General features: G+C 44.2%; 1 protein-coding gene across 1 annotated transcript in view; it reads right to left on the bottom strand.

Annotated features, from left to right (window-relative positions):
• The window catches only part of ttn.2 (titin, tandem duplicate 2), a 217,622-nt gene that overhangs the window by 926 nt on the left and 192,554 nt on the right, over positions 1-24,142 (bottom strand). Inside the window, 30 exon segments of the mRNA XM_063497648.1 lie at positions 67-5,844; positions 5,972-6,182; positions 6,310-6,692; positions 6,920-7,225; positions 7,396-7,971; positions 8,249-8,548; positions 9,020-9,325; positions 9,482-9,797; positions 9,919-10,187; positions 10,310-10,612; positions 10,723-11,025; positions 11,356-11,655; positions 11,808-12,098; positions 12,197-12,790; positions 12,919-13,200; positions 13,294-13,596; positions 15,231-15,394; positions 15,497-15,638; positions 15,780-16,079; positions 16,164-16,454; positions 16,729-17,040; positions 17,429-17,731; positions 17,873-19,604; positions 19,883-20,217; positions 20,375-20,674; positions 20,809-21,096; positions 21,210-21,503; positions 21,654-23,420; positions 23,535-23,834; positions 23,923-24,073. Of these exon segments, the coding sequence (XP_063353718.1) occupies positions 67-5,844; positions 5,972-6,182; positions 6,310-6,692; positions 6,920-7,225; positions 7,396-7,971; positions 8,249-8,548; positions 9,020-9,325; positions 9,482-9,797; positions 9,919-10,187; positions 10,310-10,612; positions 10,723-11,025; positions 11,356-11,655; positions 11,808-12,098; positions 12,197-12,790; positions 12,919-13,200; positions 13,294-13,596; positions 15,231-15,394; positions 15,497-15,638; positions 15,780-16,079; positions 16,164-16,454; positions 16,729-17,040; positions 17,429-17,731; positions 17,873-19,604; positions 19,883-20,217; positions 20,375-20,674; positions 20,809-21,096; positions 21,210-21,503; positions 21,654-23,420; positions 23,535-23,834; positions 23,923-24,073 (17,500 nt within the window).

The raw sequence follows: 24,142 nt of genomic DNA, 5'->3' as shown, positions 1-24,142 counted from the left end.
ACATCAACGTTATGGCTCTGTTATAATTTCTTTAAAGCATGAAACTGGATCAGATTTTCTGCCTACCTTGAAGTCCCAGCTGCTGTTCACAATAAGCTGTAATCTTCTTGCGAATTGACTGAAACACTTGTCCAGTGAAGTTGAAAGAAGACTTGGATACTCCTCCTTCTGATTTCATCTCACAGGTGTACTCTCCCTGATCACTGTCTGTTAAATTATGGATCAAAAGGCTGCAAGAACCCTCAGAATAGTGCATCTCTAGGCGACTGCTTTGTGAAAGCCTCCTCCCATTCACATACCATACCACCTCTCTGACGGAGCTCTCACAAACACAGGACATCCTCACTGACCCCTCACAGGCTTCTGCTGTTAGCTGACTCATGACCTTGGGGGGTTTTGGGATTGGGGATTTTACGGTGGGTGGAGATATAACTCTCTTGGGGGACATGGTGGGAGGAGGAGACTTCATTCTGGGAGGAGATTTGATCCCTTCAGGTTCAGGGGACTTCAGTGCCCTTGGTGATTTGATGCCTGTTGGTTCTGGGGACTTGATGCCTTTTGGCGTTTTGAGTCCAGGAGGTTCTGGGGACTTGACACCTCTTGGCATTTTGATTCCCGTAGGTTCTGGAGATTTGATACCCCGAGGTGATTTTACTTCCTCAGATTCCAGTGACTTTCCAGTCCCCAGGGTCTTAGTTGGCGGTGGTGACTTGAGTCGTGGCTCAGGAGATTTTAGACCTCGTGGTGACTTAGGTCCCTCAGGCTCAGGAGATTTGACACCTGGAGTCGGTGATTTTAAGCTCTGTGCAGGAGAAGGTGCAGTTGGCTCAGGAGACTTTATGCTCTTAGGAGACTTAATCCCCTCGGGTTCAGGAGACTTCACACTTGGTGTTGGTGACTTCACACTTGGAGCAGGAGATGTTGCACTTGGTTCAGGAGATTTTATACTTGAAGCTGGTGATGTAACTGAAGGCTCAATGGATTTGGTGCTAGGTTCTGGTGACTTCACACTGGGAACAGCAGAGGTTGTGGAGGGAACAGGGGATGTGACTGAAGGTGCAGATGACTTTACACTGGGAGTGGGTGACTTCACGGATGGCTCAGGGGGTTTGACTATTTTAACTTCCTGCTTGGGGGTTGGTCTATGGATGGTTAAAGTAAAATGAGCTTCCTGTCTGCCTGCTGAATTCTCTACCACTACTGTGTAACTGCCCTCATGGGAGGCTGTCACAGAGGAGATTTCCAAACTGGATTTATACTGAGTTGTGGTGACCTGAATGTGGTGGGATGAGACAATGGTTCTGCTCTCATGTATCCATGTCACAGTGGGTGCAGGCTCACCATCAATATCACAGGTAAATCTGACAGTCTCTCCCTCCTCAACTGTCACAGACTGAGGCTTAGTGAGGATTCTAGCTGGAAGAGAAAGTTTTGCCTTCTGGACAGAAACTTCCTCATCACCAGCAGTGGTAGATGATTTCAGTTTAGCTTCAGATATGGTGTGTTTCCCACTCAGAGAAAATTTGTCAGATGAATAAGAGGAACTAGATGACAGGTATTCAGCAGAAGCATACTTGATAGATGAGTCATACCTCTCAGCAGAGGAGTACCTTTCAGAGGAGGCGCCATATCTCTCATGTGTGAAAACCTCACGTGTTTCAGTTAACCTAGATTTGGTTTCTTCTACCTCAAAGTGGGTCTGTGAAGCATAGCCAGCTTTGAAGTGGGAGATGTGGTAGTGGTCTGTTCGAGTGACTTCAGGGACATATGCTTTGGGAGCTTCCTCATCCTTGCGACGAGAAGAGAAAGTTGTGTAGCTACCACCTGACACCTCCAGGGTAGCATAGTCTGAAGCCTCTCCCTTAGAGTTGGAACATACACAGCGATACGTGCCACTATCCTCTTCCTGACAGTCCAGAATAGTGATGGACAAGACACCAGTCATGTTGGTAAAGATGAATTTCTCACTGGATTCAGAGATTGCAGTTCCATTGTGGAACCACGTGACCTCAGCCTCTGGTTTAGCTTGTACATTTAGGGTGAATTTTGTATCTTGACCAACTGGGATACGATGAGAACGCATCCTAACAGTGACACGCGGGGCATGGTCTAAACTGAAAGGTGTCTGACTGACCACCTGATACTTCCTTTCAGATTTCAGAGCAGCCTTTCTGGCCTCGTAACGGGACATGATATCAAAACGGGCAGACCGCTCAAACCTCGAGGAGGAGCGTGAAGACCTTTCAACTGACTTGATAGGGCTGGGGGAACGTGGTCGGGTCCTCTCTGGGGTAGGGGACCTCCTCCCCACAATCTCTCCCTCTACTTCCACAGGATGCCTAGCATGTGGTTGTCTTATCAGTTCTGAAACTGGACGCATTAGCTCAATGTAAGTGGGTGACAGTGACCTTCTCCTCCTCATATACTGAGAGATGGTACGTTTCTTCTTTGTCTCAACAACCTCAACAGTTTCATGTCTACCTTCCTGCCTTCTTTCCTCATGCTCCATGGCATGTCGCTCAATGCGTACAGGGCTGCCAGCAGGTGAGGCAGAAAAGCCAAGCTCCAGTTCATCCTCCAACATCATTCCTTCTTCTTCCTCTGTTCTCCTCAGCTGCTCATCGCTAAGGTCTCCCAGAGATCTCCTCCTAGATCTGAACAACGCCTCTGACACAGGACTGGGAGAGCGGCGTGCAGGTCTGACAGTCTCCAGATCATCTAGAGTGAGTTTTGGAATACGCCATCTTGGCCTATACTGGTCAGTGATTCTAGGAAGGGGCATGACGTAGAACTGTTCCCATCTGGACAAACGAATACGTTTCTGTCTCTTCTGCACAATCCTCTCCATCCTCTCTGAAATCTCATATTGATCTTTTAGCTTTCTGTACCACTTCATATCTGACAGAGGTACAAACTGTTTGATACCTTTGTTCTCATCAAGAACTCTGGGATCGTGAACCACAGGCTCAGGAATTTCATAGGGCATGAAGATCCTCCTCTCCTCCTCCAACTTCTTGGTCTCGGACTTCTCCTCTGTGATGTCAAACTCACCCTCGACATTCTTCGTGCTCACTGCTGGCTTGTAAATCTCTGCAGCATATTTGAGAGCTTCTTGAGCAGTGGGATTAAGAGGTACAAGCTCCTCAGTAGCAACGATTTTCTGAGCCATCTTGTTGGTCTTTTCAATTTGTTTCTGTATGTGCATGTATTTCTCTTCCTCACTCCTATATTCTCTCCTTGTATAGGTAAGGCGGTCCACCTTCAATGTTGCCTGACAGCTCGCGGTGCCAGCAGAGTTGGTTGCAGTAACTTTGTAAACACCAGAGTCCTCAAGTAGAGTCTCTCTAATGTGAAGGACATGAGAGTCAACGTCCTCCTGTATGACAACCACCTTGGGACCAAACTGTAGTGGATGACCATCCTTTTCCCATTTAAGAGTAGGAGGTGGTACACCTGAGACTCTGAGCTCAAAGTGGACACTCTGTCCCTCCATGCACTCAACATTAGCCAGCAGGCGTTTGAACATGGGCCTCATAGTTTCTTCCGTCACCGGATGTGGTGCTGCAGTGAGACGGGCCTTGCAGCTGTCTTCTCCAAACTTGTTGTGGGCCATAACAGTGTATTCAGCATCATCAGTCATGTCCAGGTTATGGATCATGAGCTGGTATAGACCCTTATCACTGGTGAAGGTGTACTTGCTGTCATTATCACCTGGCTTGATTTTTTCACCATTCTTAAGCCAAATTATGCAAGGCTCTGGATGCACAGTAACAGTAACACCAAAGCGCACATCTTCGCCAATGAAAGCGGTGCGGTTGTAGAGAGGCAAAGTGAACTCTGGTGGTCTCTGCAGAAGCTTAGTCTTGTCAACTCTCCTCCTTAATTTCTTGATGGAGCGGCTAAGATAGTACTCTTTGATACTCCTCACTGTCTCGACAAAAAGCTCTCCATAAGCACTGTCTTCTCCATCATCACTCACCACTTTGCATCTATACACACCATCATCACTTTCTTCAATGTCCTTGACGTAGATACTGGCAAAGCCATTACTATAAGTAATCTCATACTTGTGGCTTGTGTGTAGCTGGCAGTTACCAAAGTACCATGACACCTGTGTACTCTTGTCATACTTGGCAATGCTGCAAGTGAATCTTGCATAACCACCTTCTTCAGCTGAGGCATGCATGACTGGGCCAGCACGGAAGCCATGGCACTCAGTTCCAATCTTCACTTTACCAACAGCCAATCCCCTCTGGTTCTTGAAAGCACCACCATAGGCCACACGAGCTGCTGATACAATAGTATCAACCCTCTTTACCAGAGTCTGATAGTACCTTCTGTGTCTCAGTGTCCTGATAGCCTTGTTGCTAATGTGCTCTATTTTCATCTTGAGCCATGGGTGCTCCAGAGCCTCATGGGCTGTCATACGAAGCTTCCTGTCCTTGACAAGAAGTCTGTCCACAAAGTCCATAGCCTCCAGGCTGAGATCCTTAAATGCTTCACTGTCGAAGACATACTCACAGTTGGTGATATTCTCAATCATCTTTGTGGTAGACTCTGCTGCAAATGGATTAATGCCACTGAGTAGAACATAGGCCATAAAACCAACAGACCACATATCTGTGGCCGTTGTGACCAAATCATGGCGGTGGACCTCTGGGGCGCAGTACTCCGGTGCTGAAAAGAGCATTCTGATGTTTTCTCCCGGCACCAGAAGCCTAGCCTGGCCCATCTCAATGATCTTTATGTTGGTACTTTTCCTTGTAGTGTACACAATGTTGTCTGGGCGGATATCAAAGTGGCCAAAGTTGTGGGAATGCAGGAACTTGAGAGCAGAGCAGACTTGTCTAAGGTACTTGACAATCTCCTGCTCTGTAAGCTCAAAGTTGCTGGTGCCAAGCCGCTCAAAGATGTCAACTCCAGAAATGAATTCAAAGATAAGGATGATCTCCTCCATGCTTTCAAAGTATTCATGCAAGTAGATGATATTCTTGTGCCTTCCCACATTAAGAGCTTCAATTTCCCTTAAAACCAACTCACGATCAGTTCCTTTGACTTTGATAAACTTGGCCATGTAGGTTTTCTTTGTGGCAATCTCAATACAACGGTGAACCACACCAAACTGGCAGTGAGCAAGCTCCTCAGAGATAATGTACTTTGAGGACAGCTCCTTCACCTTGTAGAAAAGAGCCTCCTCTTTAGTAATTTCTCTTGTTTCGTCCACTTCCTCATCATAGTTCCTAATTACAGACTTGTCTTCCTTTGTGGTGATAGGCTCAGTTGGCTCAGATGGTGGGCTCAGACCAAACTGGTTCTCGGCAATAACACGGAACTGGTATTTGGCCTTTCCAAATATGTTGATGATAGTGATACTACAGTCAGTAGTTTGTCCAGCACGAATCCATCTATCATTGGTGGTGGGGCACTTCTCCACAATGTAGCTAATAATGTTGCTTCCACCATCACTGACAGGGGGCTCCCAGACAAGAGTGATAGAATCCCTTGCAATTTCACTAACCACAAGGCCTTTTGGAGCTTCAGGAATGTCAGCCACATTCACCTCGATGGTTTGCTTGTCCATTCCAAACCTGTTCTTTGCAGTAATAATGTAGTAGCCAGTATCTTTCCTCTGGACTCCCTTCTGGAATACCAGGGATGTGAAAGACCTTGTGGTGATGACTTGGTGATAAGGAGAGTTGGAGAGGATCTCCTGACCTTTCTGCCAAGTGATTGTTGGCTCAGGTTTGCCAGAGATGGGGATCTTGATGGTGATGTGATCACCACGGACAGCATGGACTGCGCCCATTCCTTGGAGCTCTTGAGGCAGATGGATCTTAGCAGGAACTACAATAAAAATGACCAAAATCATGACTATTCTCATGAATGTGGGCTTTTTTTTAAATCAGGAATTGGAAAGAAGATATCATGCATTTAGTGCAATCTAGAAAATATTTGGAAATTATGATATTACCTTCCACCTCCAAGTTGGCTGTGGTAGAGATGGATCCTGAGGAATTAGTTGCTCTGACTTGGTAAACTGTGGCATCATTCTCATCAGCAGAAGTGATGACAAGCTGATAGTAGCCTCCCTTGAACTCCAGCGCTTTGATCTTAGTTCCATCTGCCAGGATCTCCTTTCCACTACGGTACCATTTCACAACAGGCTTTGGATAGCCCAACACCTTGTTGGAGGAAAAAGAGACAAAATAAATAACTGGTGTCTACTGAACAATGATGTTATGATTGTATTTTTGACTTAAAAACTGAGAGATTTTAAAGGAACAAGCAATGTAGTTTTTAAAAAAGTACCTTAGTGACAAATGTGGCGCTGGCATGGTATTTGACAGCCATGTCTCTGATCTCCTCCCTGAATGTGGGAGCGCGAGGAGCCTGGTCAGACTTGGGGATGATGGGTGCAGAAATCTCACTCCATTCGCTCTCACCGCCCATGTTCTCACATTTGACACGGAACTCATACTCGAAGCCTTCAATCAAGCCTGTGACCTCATAGTTGGTCTCTGCAATCTTCTTGGTAGTTACTGACATCCACTTGTTCTGTTTCTTCTCACGTTTCTCCAGGTAGTAGTTTGTGATTTTAGCTCCACCATCGCTGCTTGGAGGCTTCCAACAGACAACACAAGAGTCCTTTGTGGAGCTGATAATGAAAGGCTGCTGTGGGATGCCAGGTTTTTCTGAGAAACAAATAGGAAAGTTACTGTAGTGCAGAAGTCCCATCTTCTATGCAGTGGCAGATCTTGAAAACTAAATACGCTGCTTAAAAAATGAACACATTTAAGTTTCTAGATGGTACTCTATAATTTATGCAAATAGGAGACGGTCGAGTAGAAGCTGTGGTTGATTTGAGACAGAATAAGCCATCTGTGAAGAGGACACCAAAATAAAATATAAATAAACTTACCAAATGGACTCTTGATTATAACCACTGATGGGATCTCTAGAGGCTCGCTGACTCCATATTGATTCTGAGCTGAAACCCTGAAGTAGTAGCCAGCATTCTCCGTCAGATTGAGGACACGGCAGGTGGTTCCAGACAAAGAGGAGGACACCAGGTACCACTGTTCCCCTTCTTTGGCCTCCCGTTTCTCCACAATGTAGTTGGTAATCATTGATCCTCCATCATCCTTGGGAGCCTTCCAGCTGATGACAACTGAGCTCTTAAGCAGGGCTTCAACAATTAGGGGCCCCTCAGGCATGCATGGCTTGTCTAGAAACACACACACACACAGACACGCGCATATATATATGAAAGATTTGTAGACTGAAACTGAAAACTCATGCAAAGGGCTTTCATTTGTAACTTTGATTTTAAATTTATGCATAGATGGATAGATGGATGTGGAGCCCTTAAGCAATTTGTTTATAGTTTGATCTCACCTTGGATTTCTACACGAAGCACAGTGTCAATAGTTCCAAAGAAATTGCTGAGCTGCACCTTATAGCGGCCAGCGTTGGTCTTTCTCTGAACATTCCTCACCACGAGGTGGGTGTAGCTCTCTGTGTTTTCAATGATCACATTTTCAGATGGATTCAGAGGCTTCTTGCCATAGAACCACATGATCTGTGGGATGGGACGGCCAATGTATACGACATGAAGGCGGAGACTGGTGCCAGCCCCAGCAAAGTATTTTTCCTTCAGGGGAAAGCCAGGGTGAAACTGGGGAGCTGCCTGTAAACGCAGTTTACCACTGCTCTCGATCTCTCCAGCCTCATTGATTGCCCTGCACGTGTACAGGCCCTCATCTTCCTGTTCATCTGTTAGAATGCTGAGGGAGTGGTTCCGACCATCTGAGCTCATTTTGTACTTGCGGCTCTGGATCAGTTCCTTGCCAAAGCGGTACCACTTAATCTCAGGCAGAGGTCTGCCAATAATGCCACAGGTCAGAGTGCCAGACTCGCCAAGTTTGGTTGTTACATCTTGGATGTCTTCTGTCAAAGCTGGAGCCTCACCAACTGCAGAAAGACAGCAATATTTAATCACACTAAATGTATTAAATTTTTACTTTTTGCTGTAATTTGAAAGGGTTGTCTTTCCCTTTAAACATTAGGTTTTACACGATTTTGACTTTAACATTAAATCTTGGTCAAAATTTGGTTCTAAGATATATTTTTCTGTTGTCAGTTAAGCAACATTTGTATTGAACTTGCCAGATATGTTACACATTGACTGTCAAATTCTACTGCAACTAGGTCATTTGGTTTGATAGACCTCAATCCTGCAACAGCTTACCACTCAATTTGGTCTTGATGCCCATAGGTGTGCGACGAGGTCGGCTGAGTCCAGTCTCATTCTCAGCAAAGACTCTAAACTCATACTCAGTGGCTTCCATTAAGCCACCCATGGTGAACTGACGATCCTTCGAGCGCTCCTTGTTGCATTTTTTCCAGGCACTCTCTCCAGCCTGCCTGAACTCAATCCAGTAACCTAGGATCTCCTTGCCACCATCATGCTCAGGCCTGAGCCAGTGGATGGTGATACAGTCTTTAGTGACAGAGACAATGTCAATCTCTCCTGGTTGGCTAGGTTTGTCTACAGGAAAACAGAAAGGAAAAGGGTCAATAATCTTGGATAATTTCATTCTAACATCAATTTAAGTATTTTAGAATGTATGAGATGGGTTTCCCTTATCAGTACAGACTGATTTAGATTGATTGCAATGAGTTGGCAATCTGTCTGCATTTATAAATTAGATAGCAGTTATTTGCAAAATTTCATCAGAATCTCTGAAAGTAATTGCAGTCACTCTGAGTTGGACTGTGACTGTTTGGAGGTGGTGTCACCTCCTACCAGGCGACCTGTGCAATCACGTTGCAGTCAAAAGTGGTGACACAGAGGTTGAGGGTGTTGCACGTTCAATCTCTGGGTGACTAGTCACCGTTACTACATGCAAATGGTTGACAAATGCCAGAAACTTAAAAATTAACAGTCACTAAGTAAAGGAAGAGTTGCAAGGAGGTTGTTGCCCTATTTGTACTCTAGTGTGACTGAGCCATAACTCACCAAATGGATCTTTGCAGCGTACAGATTCAGAAGTAGGACCAGGTTCGCTCTGTCCAATGTCATTTTGAGCGACAACTCTGAACATGTACTCTGCATCAGGGATGAGACCAGTGACATTGTACATGGTGGTGGTGATGTGGGTCTTGTTGTGGCGGACCCACTTCTCTGTTGAAACCTCCCTTCTTTCAACATAATAGCCAGTGACACGAGAGCCTCCATCGTCGCGGGGCCTGGCCCAGGAGAGAGAAACTGTGGACTTGGTAACATCCATGATCTCTGGTGGGTTGCTGGGAGGTTCAGGTGGGCCTGTGATAAAGGATGGTTTTACAAATTAAATTATTAGAGTTACAGTATGTTCAGAGTGTATGATTATCACAGCAATAGGTTTATTAAAATCAAAATACAAAATTTTCCCAGTTCAACTGAGAAAGTTGGACTAATAACAAAAGTATCACTACTCACAAAGTGGAGTCTTTGGTGTGACAGACTCGTCAGATTTTAAAGCTCTGCTGACACCAAACTGATTCTCAGCAGCAACCCTGAAGTGGTACTCCACATTCTCCTTTAGGCCCTTCACTACTAGAGAGTTCCCGATTACTCGAGCATCCACTGTATACCAGGCAGCCTTGGGTACCTCCCGCCTTTCCACTATGTATCCCAGGATGTCTGCGCCACCGTCATCTGATGGTGGCCTCCAACTGACTCTTACTGATCGGGCCTGAATGTCGTCAAATTCCAGAGGCCCTTCTGGGACATCTGGGCGACCAATCACTTTCACCTACAGAGAGGAGGTACAGAGAGTTCAGTTTTAAGGCTGCAAATATTATTAGATTTTATACAATATATGTTTTCATTTCATTAGCCATGCTTTAATAAAGTCTTTCAGACACGCTCCTCACCTTGATATAAACAGCCTTCCTGCCACATTTGTTTTCCAGCACCAAGTCGTAGGTACCAGTGTCATCTTTATGCGCCTCTTTGATGACCAGCTCAGTGATGTCATCATGGGTAGCAATCATGGCCCGATGGGAGATGTCACGACCATCCTTGGTCCACTTGCATGTAGGGATGGGTTTACCCTTAATGGGTACAGACAGGTGGATGACCCCACCTTGTCTGACCACATAGCCCTCTTCATATTTAGGATCCAGCTCATAGTCAGGATAATCTGAAAAAGACAGAGGTTTGATTTTTTTTTTTAACTAAAGCTAAAATGGCCAGGATGCTATATGCCATGCCACCAAAAAACTGAAGTAAAGGATTTATAAATATTTCAAATTCTTTCTTTACCAAGCATCTCCTGGACTTTAACCACTCCAGGAATCTCAGCAGCTTCTCCACAGCCACCAGCATTGCAGGCGATGATCCTAAATTTGTATTCAGCCCCCTGTGGCATGTGGGTGATGATGTACTCGCACATCTTCGTGGGAGTAGTGTTACACAGTGTCCATTCCAGCTGGTCTACCTTCTGCATTTCAATAAAGTAGCCAGTAATGACAGAACCACCCTCCTCTTCTGGTGGAAGCCAAGCTAGAGAAACAGAAGTCCTGGTAGTGTCTGTGACTCTGGCCTGAACTGGAGGACCTGGAGGTTCTGTTTAATAACACAGAGAGAATAGGTAAAGATAGTGACCCCACAGTGGTATGGCTAATTTAAAACAGAAAAGTAGTACAAATGTTACAGTGATCTTTTGCGGGACATACCAATGGGGTCTAAAGCGATGGTAATGACAGAACTCTCGCTGGGTTTCCCAGCCCCTCTAGAGTTAATGGCTGTGATACGGTGTTCATACTCCAGGCCCTCAATCAGTCCGGAGGAACGGTACCTGGTCATAGTAACAGGGTTTTTGTTGATCCTCAACCACCTGTCAGAACGGGCCTCTTTCCGTTCTATGATATAGCCCGCAATAGTGGAGCCACCATTGTCCTCAGGTGGTTTCCAGGTCACGGTCATGCCCTCATGGGTGACATCAAGCACTTCTGGCCTGCTTGGGGGTCCGGGGATGGCTACATAGAAAAGAAAAACAATCAGAGATGAATTACAAACAAGACATAGTACCATATAGTTGAGTGAGAATAAACAATCCACAGTTTAATAGGATTTTTAAGTTTATATATCAAATCAGAACCTGTCTACCTGTAATTGTATACAATGACCACCAATAACAGTGTGAAACTGAAACTGAAACTGTAAAAAAATGCTTCAGAAAGAAGCTGGACTAGTGGGCTTGAAAAGAACAAGAAGAAGGTTTTCAAAGCAACAGTGCAAGTTATCAAAGGCAGCACAATTCTCATTGAAGGTGCATATGAAGAACATTTTATGGAAAGAGAACTTACTCTTGGCGCTCTTGCATTCCACCACATCAGACTGCAGGAAGCCACCAATGCCAAAACGATTCATGGCTGCAACACGGAACACGTACTCAGTTCCTTCAGAGAGCCTAGTGAATTTAAAGCAAGGCCTTGTCACCGACTCGGAGATGGTGGTCCAGCCAGGCCGGTGGGCATCACGCTGCTCAACGACATATCCGCTGACATTGGCACCACCATCATTCTCTGGAGGTTGCCAGCTAACCGTCACTGAAACACCGTCAACTTCCTCGATCTTTACTGGACCCACAGGAATACTCGGTTTGTCTGAACAGAAACAACAAGGCAGCTATTTAGGAAGACAGTTTTTGTCTTTTTTATTTCTTTGTCTTTTGATTTTTCTCTGAAGGAAAAATACACCTTACTAAATAAAAACTGACAATATGAAACATTCAGTTTAGTAAAGAATGTCTGCTTACCCAGGATGATAACCTTGATAACTTCAGTTGCCATGCCTATGGTATTCTTCACCTCCAGTGTGTAGTCTCCTGTGTCAGAGATGGTCGTCTCACGGATGACGAGATGGGTATATTTGCCGTTGCTGTCAATCTTGATGCGGTCCAGGGTGTCCTTCAGCTTCACACCACCAAAGTACCACGAGCAGGCCGGCTGTGGTCTGCCCCTTATTGGGATGTTGAGGTCAATGGGTTTGCCACGATGCACATGAACTATCTTCTGAGGGATACTTGTCATGTCAATCTTGGGCATAACTGCAGTAAACACAAAATATTTCATATGACTTATGTGGAGCTTTTTACAGCTTAGTAAAAACAGAAATGATGTGATGATTTGTGTTTTGATATCTTACCCTTGATCTCTTGGATGATCACTGGAGTGACAATGTCAGTGGATTCACTGGCTCCCCTGCTGTTCGTGGCTCGGATTCTGAACAGATACTGGTCATTTTCTGTCAGAGACTGGATGGTGTGCTGGGACACTGAGGCCTTAACTGTCGCCACAGCACTCCATCTGTCGGAGCCTACTTTGCAGGCCTCAATAATGTAGCCTGTCAATCTGCTGCCACCATCATGCAAAGGCTTCTCCCAGTGCAGGGTGACAGAAGATTTGGAAACATCAACAATCTCAAGCTTCACAGGCACTGAGGGCACTTCACACACCAGCACAGTCTCTGCTGTCTCACAGGGCTCACCGACACCATAGATATTCTCTGGCAGGACTCTGAAAAAGTAGTACACACCCTCCTCCAGTCCAGTGATTCTGTACAAGGTTTTCCTACACTCAGTGGTAACAGTCTTGTAGGACTTCATGTTGGCCTCACGCTTCTCTATAATATAGTTGCTGACATGAGCACCACCATCAATGCTTGGGACATCCCAGGTGATCACAACAGATTCCTTGGTGTAGTCCTTCACTTTCACTGAACCTGGAGGACCAGGAGTGTCTGACAAAGAGAGGCAAGTAAAAAGATCATATTTATAAACTAAATTATTTTACTAACTGTATGGTGACTGTACATATTTGATATCCAAAATCTTTTAACAAACTCTGTGGAAACTTTGGTTGACATACCATAGACTTTAACAAGGATGGTGGCTGTCTTTTTTCCAGATGGGTTCTCTGCCTCTACAATGTATTTTCCAGAGTCATAGCGATTAACCTTCTCTACTACCAGTGATGTGTACTTGTCAGTAGTCTCAATATAACCACGGCTCTGTAGTTCCACCCCCGTCTTCCTCCAGGCCACTACTGGCGTCGGTCGACCAGTGACAGACACAAACAGGCGCAGAGTACCTCCAGCGCGGAGGCACACTGTTTTCTTTAGGTCATCAGCCAGCTCCAAGTCGGGTATTTCTGAGTGGATGGAGCATAGTTTACATAGAACATTAAAAAGTTCAGACATAGTTCAGATATTGATTTTTTCAACAGAAATCTACACCTACTTACCAATTTTCTCAAGTGGTTCGACTTCAGCACTTGGTTCACTGAACTCTCCAGTCCCATTGCTGTTAATGGCAGCAACTCTGAACCTGTACTTCTTATTGGCAGCCAAACCAGCAGCCACATACTCATTAGTCTTGAGGGCTTTGGCAGTGGCACGGTACCACTGCTCAGAACCCTCCTCTAGGATCTCCACAACGTAGCCGGTGACATCTGATCCACCATCATACATGGGCCTGGTCCAAGTCATGGTGATGCTGTGTTTTGTTGTGTCTGTGATGCGAGGCACTGATGGAGGAGCTGGGGTGTCTGTAGATGAAATGGAATTTTTGAAAATGTATTTTATCTAAACAAATATGTTGTAAAATATGTTTGGGGTGGTGCTTTCAGCGTTGGTATCACTTCCTCATCCTGTTGCAAAGCACAGTAGGTGTCACTTGATTAACTACAAACATAGTGACTTCATCTGCACTTGCAAATTATATTTGAAATAGTCAGTTATTGTATTCTTGTTCCTAGTTTTGGAGTTGTGGAGTTGGCTGGCTTTACAAAAAACCCCTCTAAAACTTTGGGACCAAAAACCGGAGCACCAGAGTTGCAGTCTGGGGAAAACGTAGTCTTCTTAGGAGAGATGGAATCTATCACATTTTGGAGCTTTTATTTCTTAAAATTTGGCTGAATATATTAACCCCCCCAAAACATGACCCTTGATACTGTGGTTTGTTACAAGCTTAGCAATAAAGCCTGTGAGTTTGCATTTTGGGTTCTCAGTTTATTATGGCAAAGCCAGGATTTAGAGTGTATCACAGTATAAATATATCACTAGTGAAGGTTACAGATGATCAAATGGCCTCTGTCAGTACTTATCTTGCTGTGCGACTACACCACAATGCAGGGTTCAATAGCACTGTGCTATGTGCATGTAAATGGGGAGTTTTCTTCGCACACAAAGGTTAATTATGAAGTTCCACAACTAGTTAAACCAAAGGCATGTCTTAAAGACACGAGACCTGAAATACCTCTAATTTTCTACTTTGTTAATTTACTAATTTCAGAGAAAACAGGGCTTGATGTACTCAGGCCTAAAACAACATGGTGGAGACATCGAAACATGGTGTCTAACCAGGTACTTACCTTGGCCTCCAATAACACTGTGAAGAATCTTGGAGTCTTTTTTAATCAGGATATGTCCACATTAACACAGTATGTTGGACTGCCTTCATTGCCTACTGTATTAAATCATTAGTAAATATTAAACTCTGCCTATCCTTTAGTTTGCCTTTTTCCAGAATCTTTCTCCTCTCTTTCCCCTTATTCCCAACTGATCGTGGGGATGGCTGCTCTTCCCCTGAACCTGGTTCTGATGGAGGTTTCTTCCTGTTAAAAGTTTCCTTCCCATTGTTGCCAAGTGCTTGCTATTAGTGGTTAGTATGATTGTTGGGTTTCTTTCTATCATTTTAGCATTTTTACCTTACAATATAAAACACCTTATGGTGACTTCTGTTGTGAATTGGTGCTATATAAATAAAAATGAACTGAATGGAACTGAAAAATATTAAATAATATCTCTTTTCTCTTGGCATTAAAAGGCCAATGTCTTGAGTTTTATTTTTTTTTTAACCTCCTAGGACCTGGCGTCCACATATGTGGACATCACATTTTGGGTTATTTAGACCAAAATACTCAATTTTGCTGTACAAGGGCCTGATATCCACTTACGAAGACATTATACTGCTACTGTTCTATCGAAATTTTAAACGAATATCCTCATATGTGGCTCTCATTTTTCTTAGAAACAAAAATTAAGTAAAAAAAAAAAAAAATCTGGTAATTCTTTGTGTTTACATTCATCGGGTCCCAATCAGCCCAAATATCAAAGAGAAATTAAAAATGCATGCCGTGGAAGAGTTCGGGTCTTAGGAGGTTAAGTAAAAATGTCTTACATGTGGGGTCTTTACAGAGGATGTATACTGAGGCGTCACTTGGCTGGCTGTATCCAGCAGAGTTGACTGCTGTAACTCTGAACTGGTACTCGCTTCCCTCCAGCAGGCCTGTGATCTTCAGACGGGTGTCATAGATGGTGTAGGTCTTATTCACTCGAGTCCACCTGGTCCAAACAACAAAACAACATCATGAAAGAGAAGGATAAGCATCTTTATTTAAGAAATGATGTCTCAACATCTTCAATGAATCCAGAATTTGTTCTGACCTGCTACTGTTCTTCTCTCGTTTTTCAACGATGTAGTTTTTGAGCTCGCTTCCTCCATCACTCTCAGGCTTCTGCCACTCGATGATAACATGCTCCTTACCCACTGCAGTGGCCTCTGGTGTGCCTGGCTGGGAGGGGATTGCTGTGGAAGAGTGGGAGCAGGTCAGAGTCACGCAAACAAATCTACATTACGTTTTCCCTTTCATAAGATGTAATATAATCCATAACACCTAAATCCAAAATTGAAATTGTAAGTAAGATTTGGAAAAATGCTGCAGCTTACTGTAAGCGTTTCTGGCGATGATGGGATCAGATTCCAAAGGAACTCCAACCCCATACTTATTGACACCTCTAACCCTAAAGATGTACTCATTGTTCTTGATCAACCTAGTGCTGACACATGACAGGGTCTTGCACTCAGTCTCCATGACGACCCAGTTGAGGCGGCTGGTCTCACGACGTTCCACAATGTAATGGGTGACAGAGTCTCCACCATCCTCCAGAGGTATCTTCCAAGACACTGTACATTTTTCCTCTGTGACTCTGCTGATTAGAATCCTGTCAGCTGGAGCTCCAGGAGTGTCTAACAGACAGAAAACAACATTTCAATCAGAAAGTTCAAACTATTAAGACACACTAATTAATTAATGTCCTTTTGGCTGCTCACCTAGAACTTTAACGCTGACAGCTGCCGTCTTAATTCCACTGGCATTCTTGACAGTTAGAATGTATCTACCTGTGTCGTATCTGTCACAGCTCTTGATGACAGCCATGGCTCTGGTGGCAGTGTAGGTCAGTGAATATTTTTCTCCAAGCTCTAAAATCTTGTCACCCTTTGACCAGTACACTGTAGGCTCTGGTTTACCACCCACAGCACCGTCCAAGACAAGGTCAGAACCAGCAGTAACAGTGACAATCTCACCTATCAGTTTGCTGTCAAGTTCAGCTTTGGGAGGAGCTGCAAAAAGTAAGGGATGATTAGTGTTACATTAAAAAATAACAACATATACCAGTATATTGAACCTCCCCCTTGAAAACAATCTTTGTTTTAGTCATTTTTATTGATATTCTGCCTGTTACACCAAGCAGGGGAGCTTTTTTTTTTCCCTTTAAATTTACATTCATTCATAGTTATTTATTGTTTCTAAAATAATAGGAAATGTAGATTAACTTATTTAAATACTATCAAGGTAAAAAAAAAAAAAAAACCCAAACAAAACCCTTGAACTTACAATATTCATCCTTGCATGTGACTGGTCCAGTGGTCTCTGAAGGGACACTTTGAACACCAGCAGCATTCTTGGCAACGACACGGTATTCATAGGTCTCTCCTTCACCTAGGTTTGTGATGGTAAAGTAGTTCTCTGTGATTGTGGTATAGTTGCACTTGAGCCAGCGGTTGTCATCCCACTCATCTGTGCTGTAGACTTTTCTCTCCACCACGTAACCAATGATCTTACTGCCACCATCATTGAAGGGCACCGTCCAGCACAATGACACAGAAGAGCGGGTGATGTCTGTCACCTCGGGTTTGCCAGGAGGATCTGGAGGGTAGAAACGATCATAAAACATTTATATCAGTTTATTCACACAACATCAGATATTGTTAAAATTTGTGCAGGTTCTCAGTCATTCAGGTCTGAGTAGTCCTAAGGGCTTGAGTTGAAAAAATGTTCTTGAAGATGTTTTATCTGTCATCCAAAAGTGTTCTCTAGCTTCAGAAGTTCAGAAAAAAGAAGTACAATTGACTTCAACTCAAGCACTTAAGACTATGCTCTTAAAGTCTCCATTATGCATTTTAGTTGGGCAATATCAACAGTAATAACAATACATCTGTTTTTAGGACCTTAAGTGAAATTAAGTATTGACCATCTGTCATTTCATAATACATCTTCATAGTTAGGATGAATGTGAATGTGAATATTTTCTTACCAACAGGATTGAGTGCCACTACAGGTCTGGAGGCTTCGCTGGCTTTGCTGAGCCCAGCAAGGTTCATAGCATACACCCTGAACTGATACTCCAGCCCCTCAATCAGGTTCGAGACCTTGTATTGGCACTCCAGGCAGGGTAGCTTGTTCTCCCTCACCCACAGGATTGTGTTCCTCTCCTTTTTCTCAATCCAGTAGCCTGTCACCTTGCTGCCACCATCAGCATATGGAACATCCCATTTGATGCTAATGGCATTGGCAGATACAGATATCACATCTGGGCGAGTTGGAGGACTTGGTGGAACTATGAAAATCAAGTAGAGATGAGAATATGGTTTGTTTAGAAGAACATCAAAAGCATTAAAAAAAACCAAAACAAAACCAATGATGGCACACACACATATAAAATCAGGATCATATATTCAAACTGTTGGACAGCACCTACCAAATGGATGCTCAATGACAACAGGGGCAGACTCAACGGACTTGCTGACTCCGAACTTGTTCTCAGCACAGACTCTAAATGTGTACTCCATGTATTTGGTGAGATGTGTCACTTTGATGGTGGTTCTCTTCACACTGGAGTTCACCACTTGCCAAGAAGCAGAGCCAGATTCCCGTTTTTCTACAATGTAGTTGCTGATGTCAGTACCACCATCATCAGCTGGCTCAGACCAAGATAGGGTGCAGGACTCTGAAGAGATTCCAGAAATTTCCACTGGTCCTGTGGGTGGACTTGGTCTGCCAACTATGACCACAGTCACCGTGAATGTCTTCACACCAGCAGCATTCTCCAGTGTCAGGTAGTACTTGCCGCTGTCGCTTCTCTTGCTGTCTTTCACTACCAAAATGGTTCTTTCCTTTGAGGTCTTAATGGAGACTCTGTCAGTCTCCTTCAGCTTCATCTCTTCCAGTTTCCAGGTAACTTTAGGTGCAGGCCTGCCACTGATAGGGACATCAATTGTGACGGTGTTGGAAGTCTTGCAACTGATGAGCTGGTTGGTGATGCTGCTGAGATCAGCAGTTGGTTCTATGCAAGGCTCCTTTATGACCACAGAGCTAAAGGTGCCCTGAGGTTCGCTAATTCCAGCGTCATTCTTGGCTTTGACTCTAAAGTCATATTCTGTGTTCTCAATCAGACCTTCTACCACCATCTTCTGAGACTTAGTCTCTCCACTAACAACCCAGCGGTCAGTGCCCTTAGCCCTGAATTCAACAATATAGCCTCTAATGCGGCTGCCTCCATCATGCTCAGGTTTTAGCCATACCAGTGAGGCTGTGGAATTGGTTGTGTCAACAACATCCAATCTCTTGGGTGGTGCAGGTTCTTCTGTGGCAATTATAGGCTCAGTCATCTCTTTTGGTTCTCCCTGGCCATAATGGTTAACGGCAATCACTCTGAACAAATATGGTACACCAATTTCCAGACCGGTTGCTCTGATCATCTGCCGTGAGCACTTGGTGCTGACTTCTTGCCAGGCAAGGCGGCTTGCTTCACGCTTATCCACAATGTAGTGGTGGATTCGGGATCCACCGTCATTGGCAGGAGCATCCCACATCACTGTCAAGGCTCCGCGAGTAATATCTTTGAAGGTTATGGCTCCTGGAGGTCCAGGAGTATCCAGTACTTTAACAGTGAATGTGATGGATTTGCGCCCACTGTTGTTCTCCAGGGACAGGGTGTATTTGCCTGCCTCATACCTGGTGCAGTTCTCTATGGTCAGAGTGGAAAATGAATCTGTGGTGTTGATATCAGCCATTATCGGAAGCTCACTGTCTAATTTAGACCACGTGGCTAGAGGAGCTGGCTTTCCTCTGAAAGCAATATGTAGGGTTACAGTGCCTCCATTCTTCACAATATGAGTTTGCTTGAAGTCAGGACCAAGATCAATTTCAGGAGATGTAAGTCTGTCCAAAGACTGAACAGGGTTTGGCATCACTGATGCTTCGCCCTCTCCTGATCCATTTACAGCACTGACTCTGAACTTGTAGAGTTCTCCAGGTACTAGACCTGTGACAGTATACCTGGTGTGAATACAAATCTGTCTGTTGACTCTGTGCCACTCCTCCAGACTGGCCTTACACATATCTATATTGTAGCCAATTATTTCCATGCCACCATCAAAGACTGGCTTGGTCCATTCCAGGGTGACAGAGGACTTAGTGGAGTCAATGACCTGATGAACAAAAAGCAAAGTTAAATTTTTTTTAATGCGTTTTGTTTCTATAATCTAATATTGAGTCGAACTCAGTGTTCTTCACTACAAAGCTGCACCTGTTTTGTATCCAAATTGCCTCTTTTTATATGTTTGCCATTCTGTAAAATTAAATAGTAAAACCAAAAAGAATACATCTTATATGATTGGCCTGTAAATTTCAAGACCAGTTTAGGAAATGGGTTTTTACTTAAAAGATCCTCTGTGTATAATTCAATGAGTGTTAATACAAGATCTACCTTGATTACAGTGGGAGCACTGGGAGCACTCGTTGGTTCTCTGCATCTGAAGAGCCTGGAGGTGCTGCTGGCTGGTCCGACACCAGCACCATTTTCAGCCATAACACGGAACTCATACTCATTGCCCTCAGTAAGTTTGGTCACACGGTGCCTTAACTCTGTAATGGGCCTCTTGGAGGAGACCTTAACCCAGCGCAAGCTCTTCTTCTCTCTCCTCTCTAGGATGTAGCATTTAATCTCATTGCCTCCATCTGACCGTGGCCTGGTCCAACACAGCGTTATGCTGTCTCCAGTAATATGGGTGGCATCTGGTGTACCAGGGGCATCAGGAACAGCTGAGTAACAGAACAAAAAATACAATTTTTTTAAAGTAATATCTTTGAATGGTGGAAAGCATTTCTTCCATTAGTGCTTATGTTCAATAGAAAATTCAGACCACTTTTAAGAGTTTCCCAACAAGTCAGACAGACAGCACTGAGTAACTTTACTTACTGTATTGCATCTTTGCAATTATAGGCTCAGAGTCCAGTGGTTTACCGACACCAAACTTGTTGACAGCAGAGATTCTGAACTGGTACTCATTGCCTTTGATGAGGTTGGTGGCATTATAAGAGCAAGCTTCACACTTGGAGGTGACCAAGGCCCAAGTGATCCTGGATGTCTCCCTTTTCTCCACCACATAGTGAGTAATGGCAGCACAGCCATCGTTCTCTGGTGGGCTCCACCACACAGTGCACTTCTCAGCTGTGATGCCTGTGAAACGGATTGGGCCCTCGACGGGTCCAGGGGTATCTGCAAGGAAACAGTTGATTGAGGAGACTTGTTACAGTAAAAAACATTTGTATCACTTGTGTCAACAGAAACGGATTTGTCTAAAACAGTGTTTTTTTAACAGATATTATAACAAATTGCACACATTTACAAACCTTGGACTCTAACGTTAACATCAGCTTTCTTGGTTCCAGAGCTATTTTTGGCCTCTACAGTGTAAATTCCACGGTGGTTCCTGTTAGAATCGCGAATAAACAGACTACTGGTGCCAATGCCAGTAGTAATCTCAATGTCAATCATAGTCCTCTTGTCGATCTCTTTACCATCCTTGTACCAAAGAACCTGTGGGACTGGACGTCCGGTGATTTTGCAGCTGAGACTGACATTATCTCCAGCCCTCAGGGTGAGCACCTGGTCTGGAGACCACTCAATCTCAGGAGCAACTGGAGATGCAGACAAAAAGATTATGAATCAGCATCAAGTAAGATGTGATTAATTAAAAAACAAGCAACAATTTGCGTTCTTCTAACATGTTTTTTATATTAAAAATACTTACTGCTCTCATCCTTGGTCATTATGTATCCAGAGGAGTTGGATGGTGGGCTGACTGTGCCAACAGCATTCCTGGCAATCACTCTGAACTCAAATCTGTCTCCAGGTGAGAGACCAGTTACAGTGAACTGGGTCTCACTGATATCAGTGAAGTTGCACCGTAGCCATTTGCCTCTGCCTTGACGCCTCTCCACACTATAGGCCACAATTTTGCTTCCACCATCCCTCTTGGGAATGTCCCATTGAAGGGTGACTGAGTCTCTGGTTACATCAATGCAGACTGGGGTACCGGGTGGATCTAATTGAGGCAAGAAAGCAATTAATCCATAATAATTTAGATCTAAAGAGTAAGTAAATAGGACAAAATGAAAGAATCATAATGTCTAAACTCTGTAAATACAAAACAACTCCTAAATACAGACCGATGTACTGAGCAACATCTACTTACCAACAGGGGAGATAGCGAGCGCATGTTTGCTCTGTTCACTACAAGGGCTGAGTCCGGCATTGTTCTCTGCATAGACTCTAAAGGAGTACTCCAGACCCTCCACAAGACCAATTATCCTGTACTCTCTGTTGGAGATGGTTGTGGAATTCACTTTCTGCCATAAGAGGCTGTTCCTGTCCTTCTTCTCGACATGATAACCTAAGACTGGGGAACCCCCGTCAAAATCTGGGGCATCCCACTTTATTGTCATACCATCACTGGTGATGTTGTAGGCAACTGGTTTTCCTGGAGGACCTGGAGGTTTGTACTGGTGCTGGGCAACAACATCTGAAGAGATGAGTGGTTCACTGACCCCATACTTATTCTCTGCACGGACTCTGAACTGGTACTGAGTTCCTTTGACCAGGTTAGGAATCTTAAAGGTAGTCCTGACAACACTGGAGCAGACCATCTTCCAGTTGGCCTGGGAGGTTTCACGTTTCTCCACACTGTAGCAGGTGATCTCGCCACCTCCATCTTCCTTCGGCTCATCCCAGGAGATAATAATAGTCTGAGCTTTTATCTCGTCAAAACGGATGGGGCCAGTAGGGACTGAAGGGGGTCCCAGAGTGATCACATTGATGTCAAAGTAGTTCTTAATGACTCTGTTATCCAGAACCAAGGTGTATTGTCCAGCATGTTCTTTCTTAACCCCTCTGACTGTAACTGAAGTCCTGTTGTCAGTGGTCCTAAAGCGAATCTTCTCACTTTCCTTCAGTGGGAAATTATCCTTTAACCAGCTGATTGTAGGTCTTGGTTTTCCCTTGAATGGTAACTCAATATGGATGTTTTGACCTATACGAACAGCAAGCTCTCCATTGGGATAATCATTCAGGTTGGCTTCAGGTGGAATGATGAGGTCCATCACTGTGATCGGACCAATTTGGGAGAAGTCACTGTTGCCTTTCTCATTCTTTGCAAACACTCTGAAATCCAGGATAGCATTTTCCTTGAGTCCTGTCACTTCACAGCTGCACCGCTTGCATTTAGCAGCTAAAGTCCATTTGACTTCATCCTGGGCTCTCTTCTCAATGATGTAGTCAGTGATGTGGCTGCCACCATCGTGGTCAGGTCTGCTCCACTGAAGGGTGACAGAGTTCTTTGTGGAGTCCACCATTATTAGGTCTTTAACAGCTCCTGGAGTTTCAGTTGCTCGGACAGCATCAGTGGTTTCACAAGGGTCACCCACACCAAACTCATTTTGAGCAGACACACGGAAGAAGTAAGCTATATCTTCCTCCAGCCCTGACACCTTGTAACTTGTATTTAAACACTCATCAGTTATCACTTGATAAGCTTTCATAGTGGAGGCCTTCTTTTCGACAATGTAATTAGTCACAGGGGAGCCACCATCTATGAGCGGAGGCTCCCAGCTTAGTGTCAGTTTTCCTCTTGTGACATTCTTTATCATCAGTTTCTGGCAGGTGGATGGACTGTCCAGAACCTTAAGGGAAACAGTAACTATCTTAGGTTCTCCAACACCATTCTCAATTTCCAGCACATACTTTCCACAGTCATCACGGGTGACCTTGGGGATGAGGAGTGTGGTGGCTCTTTCAGTGCTTGTGATTGTGTACCGGTTATCACCAGCCATGTTACGGTCACCACGGCGCCAGATGACATTTGGTGTAGGACGACCCTTCAAGGGGATAAAGACTTCCACATCACGGCCAGCCTTTGCTGTGTATTGAGTTGTCATAGCAACATCCAAGTCCAGATCAGCCTCCTCTGTTGGACACAAATGTCATACAAAGATGGAAAAGAACATTAATTTTGATTTAATTATTGATTTGTCTCAAGACTAATATCTTGTACTATAAAGGGAACTATATCAATACGAACCTAAAATATCTTTGGCTTGCACAGGCTGGTACATTTTGATGTCTTCTCCTTTGCCTTTACAGTTGACAGCAGATACTCTGAAGAAGTAGTAGATGCCAGGTTTGAGGTGGGACACCACATATTCACATGTCTTGACTTGTGGGTTGGTAATCACCCATTCTTTGTCCTCTGTATTCATCTGCTCTAAAATATAGTGTGTAATTTCGCTGCCACCATCATAGACGGGCTTCTCCCATCCAAGTGTGATAGATGTCTTTGTGGAGTCAACCACACGCAGCTTAGTGGGTTCACCTGGTAGATCTGGAGAAGAAAAAAGGAAAATGTAAACAATAAAGGAATTCCTCAAATGCTGACGAGATGAGGATAACTGCAAATTAAAGTCATATACCTATTGGGTCATAGGCTTTATAGAGCTCAGAAGGTTCAGAGTAGTTTCCTGCTCCAGCCTTGTTGACAGCACACACTCTGTACTGGTACTCATTGTTCTCCACCAGGTTAGTCACTTTCTGCCTGGTGTCTCTGATTGTGCCCTTCACCACCTGGATAAAAAAAATGGATGTATTAAAGCTAACATCTCCTATTCATTGGTAGATTTTCTTTATGCTTGA

This window comes from Pelmatolapia mariae, linkage group LG16_19 (genome assembly GCF_036321145.2).
Source record: "Pelmatolapia mariae isolate MD_Pm_ZW linkage group LG16_19, Pm_UMD_F_2, whole genome shotgun sequence".
NCBI lineage: Eukaryota > Metazoa > Chordata > Actinopteri > Cichliformes > Cichlidae > Pelmatolapia > Pelmatolapia mariae.
The sequence above is the reverse complement of the archived record's forward strand: the minus strand, read 5'-3'. Positions and strand labels throughout refer to the sequence as shown.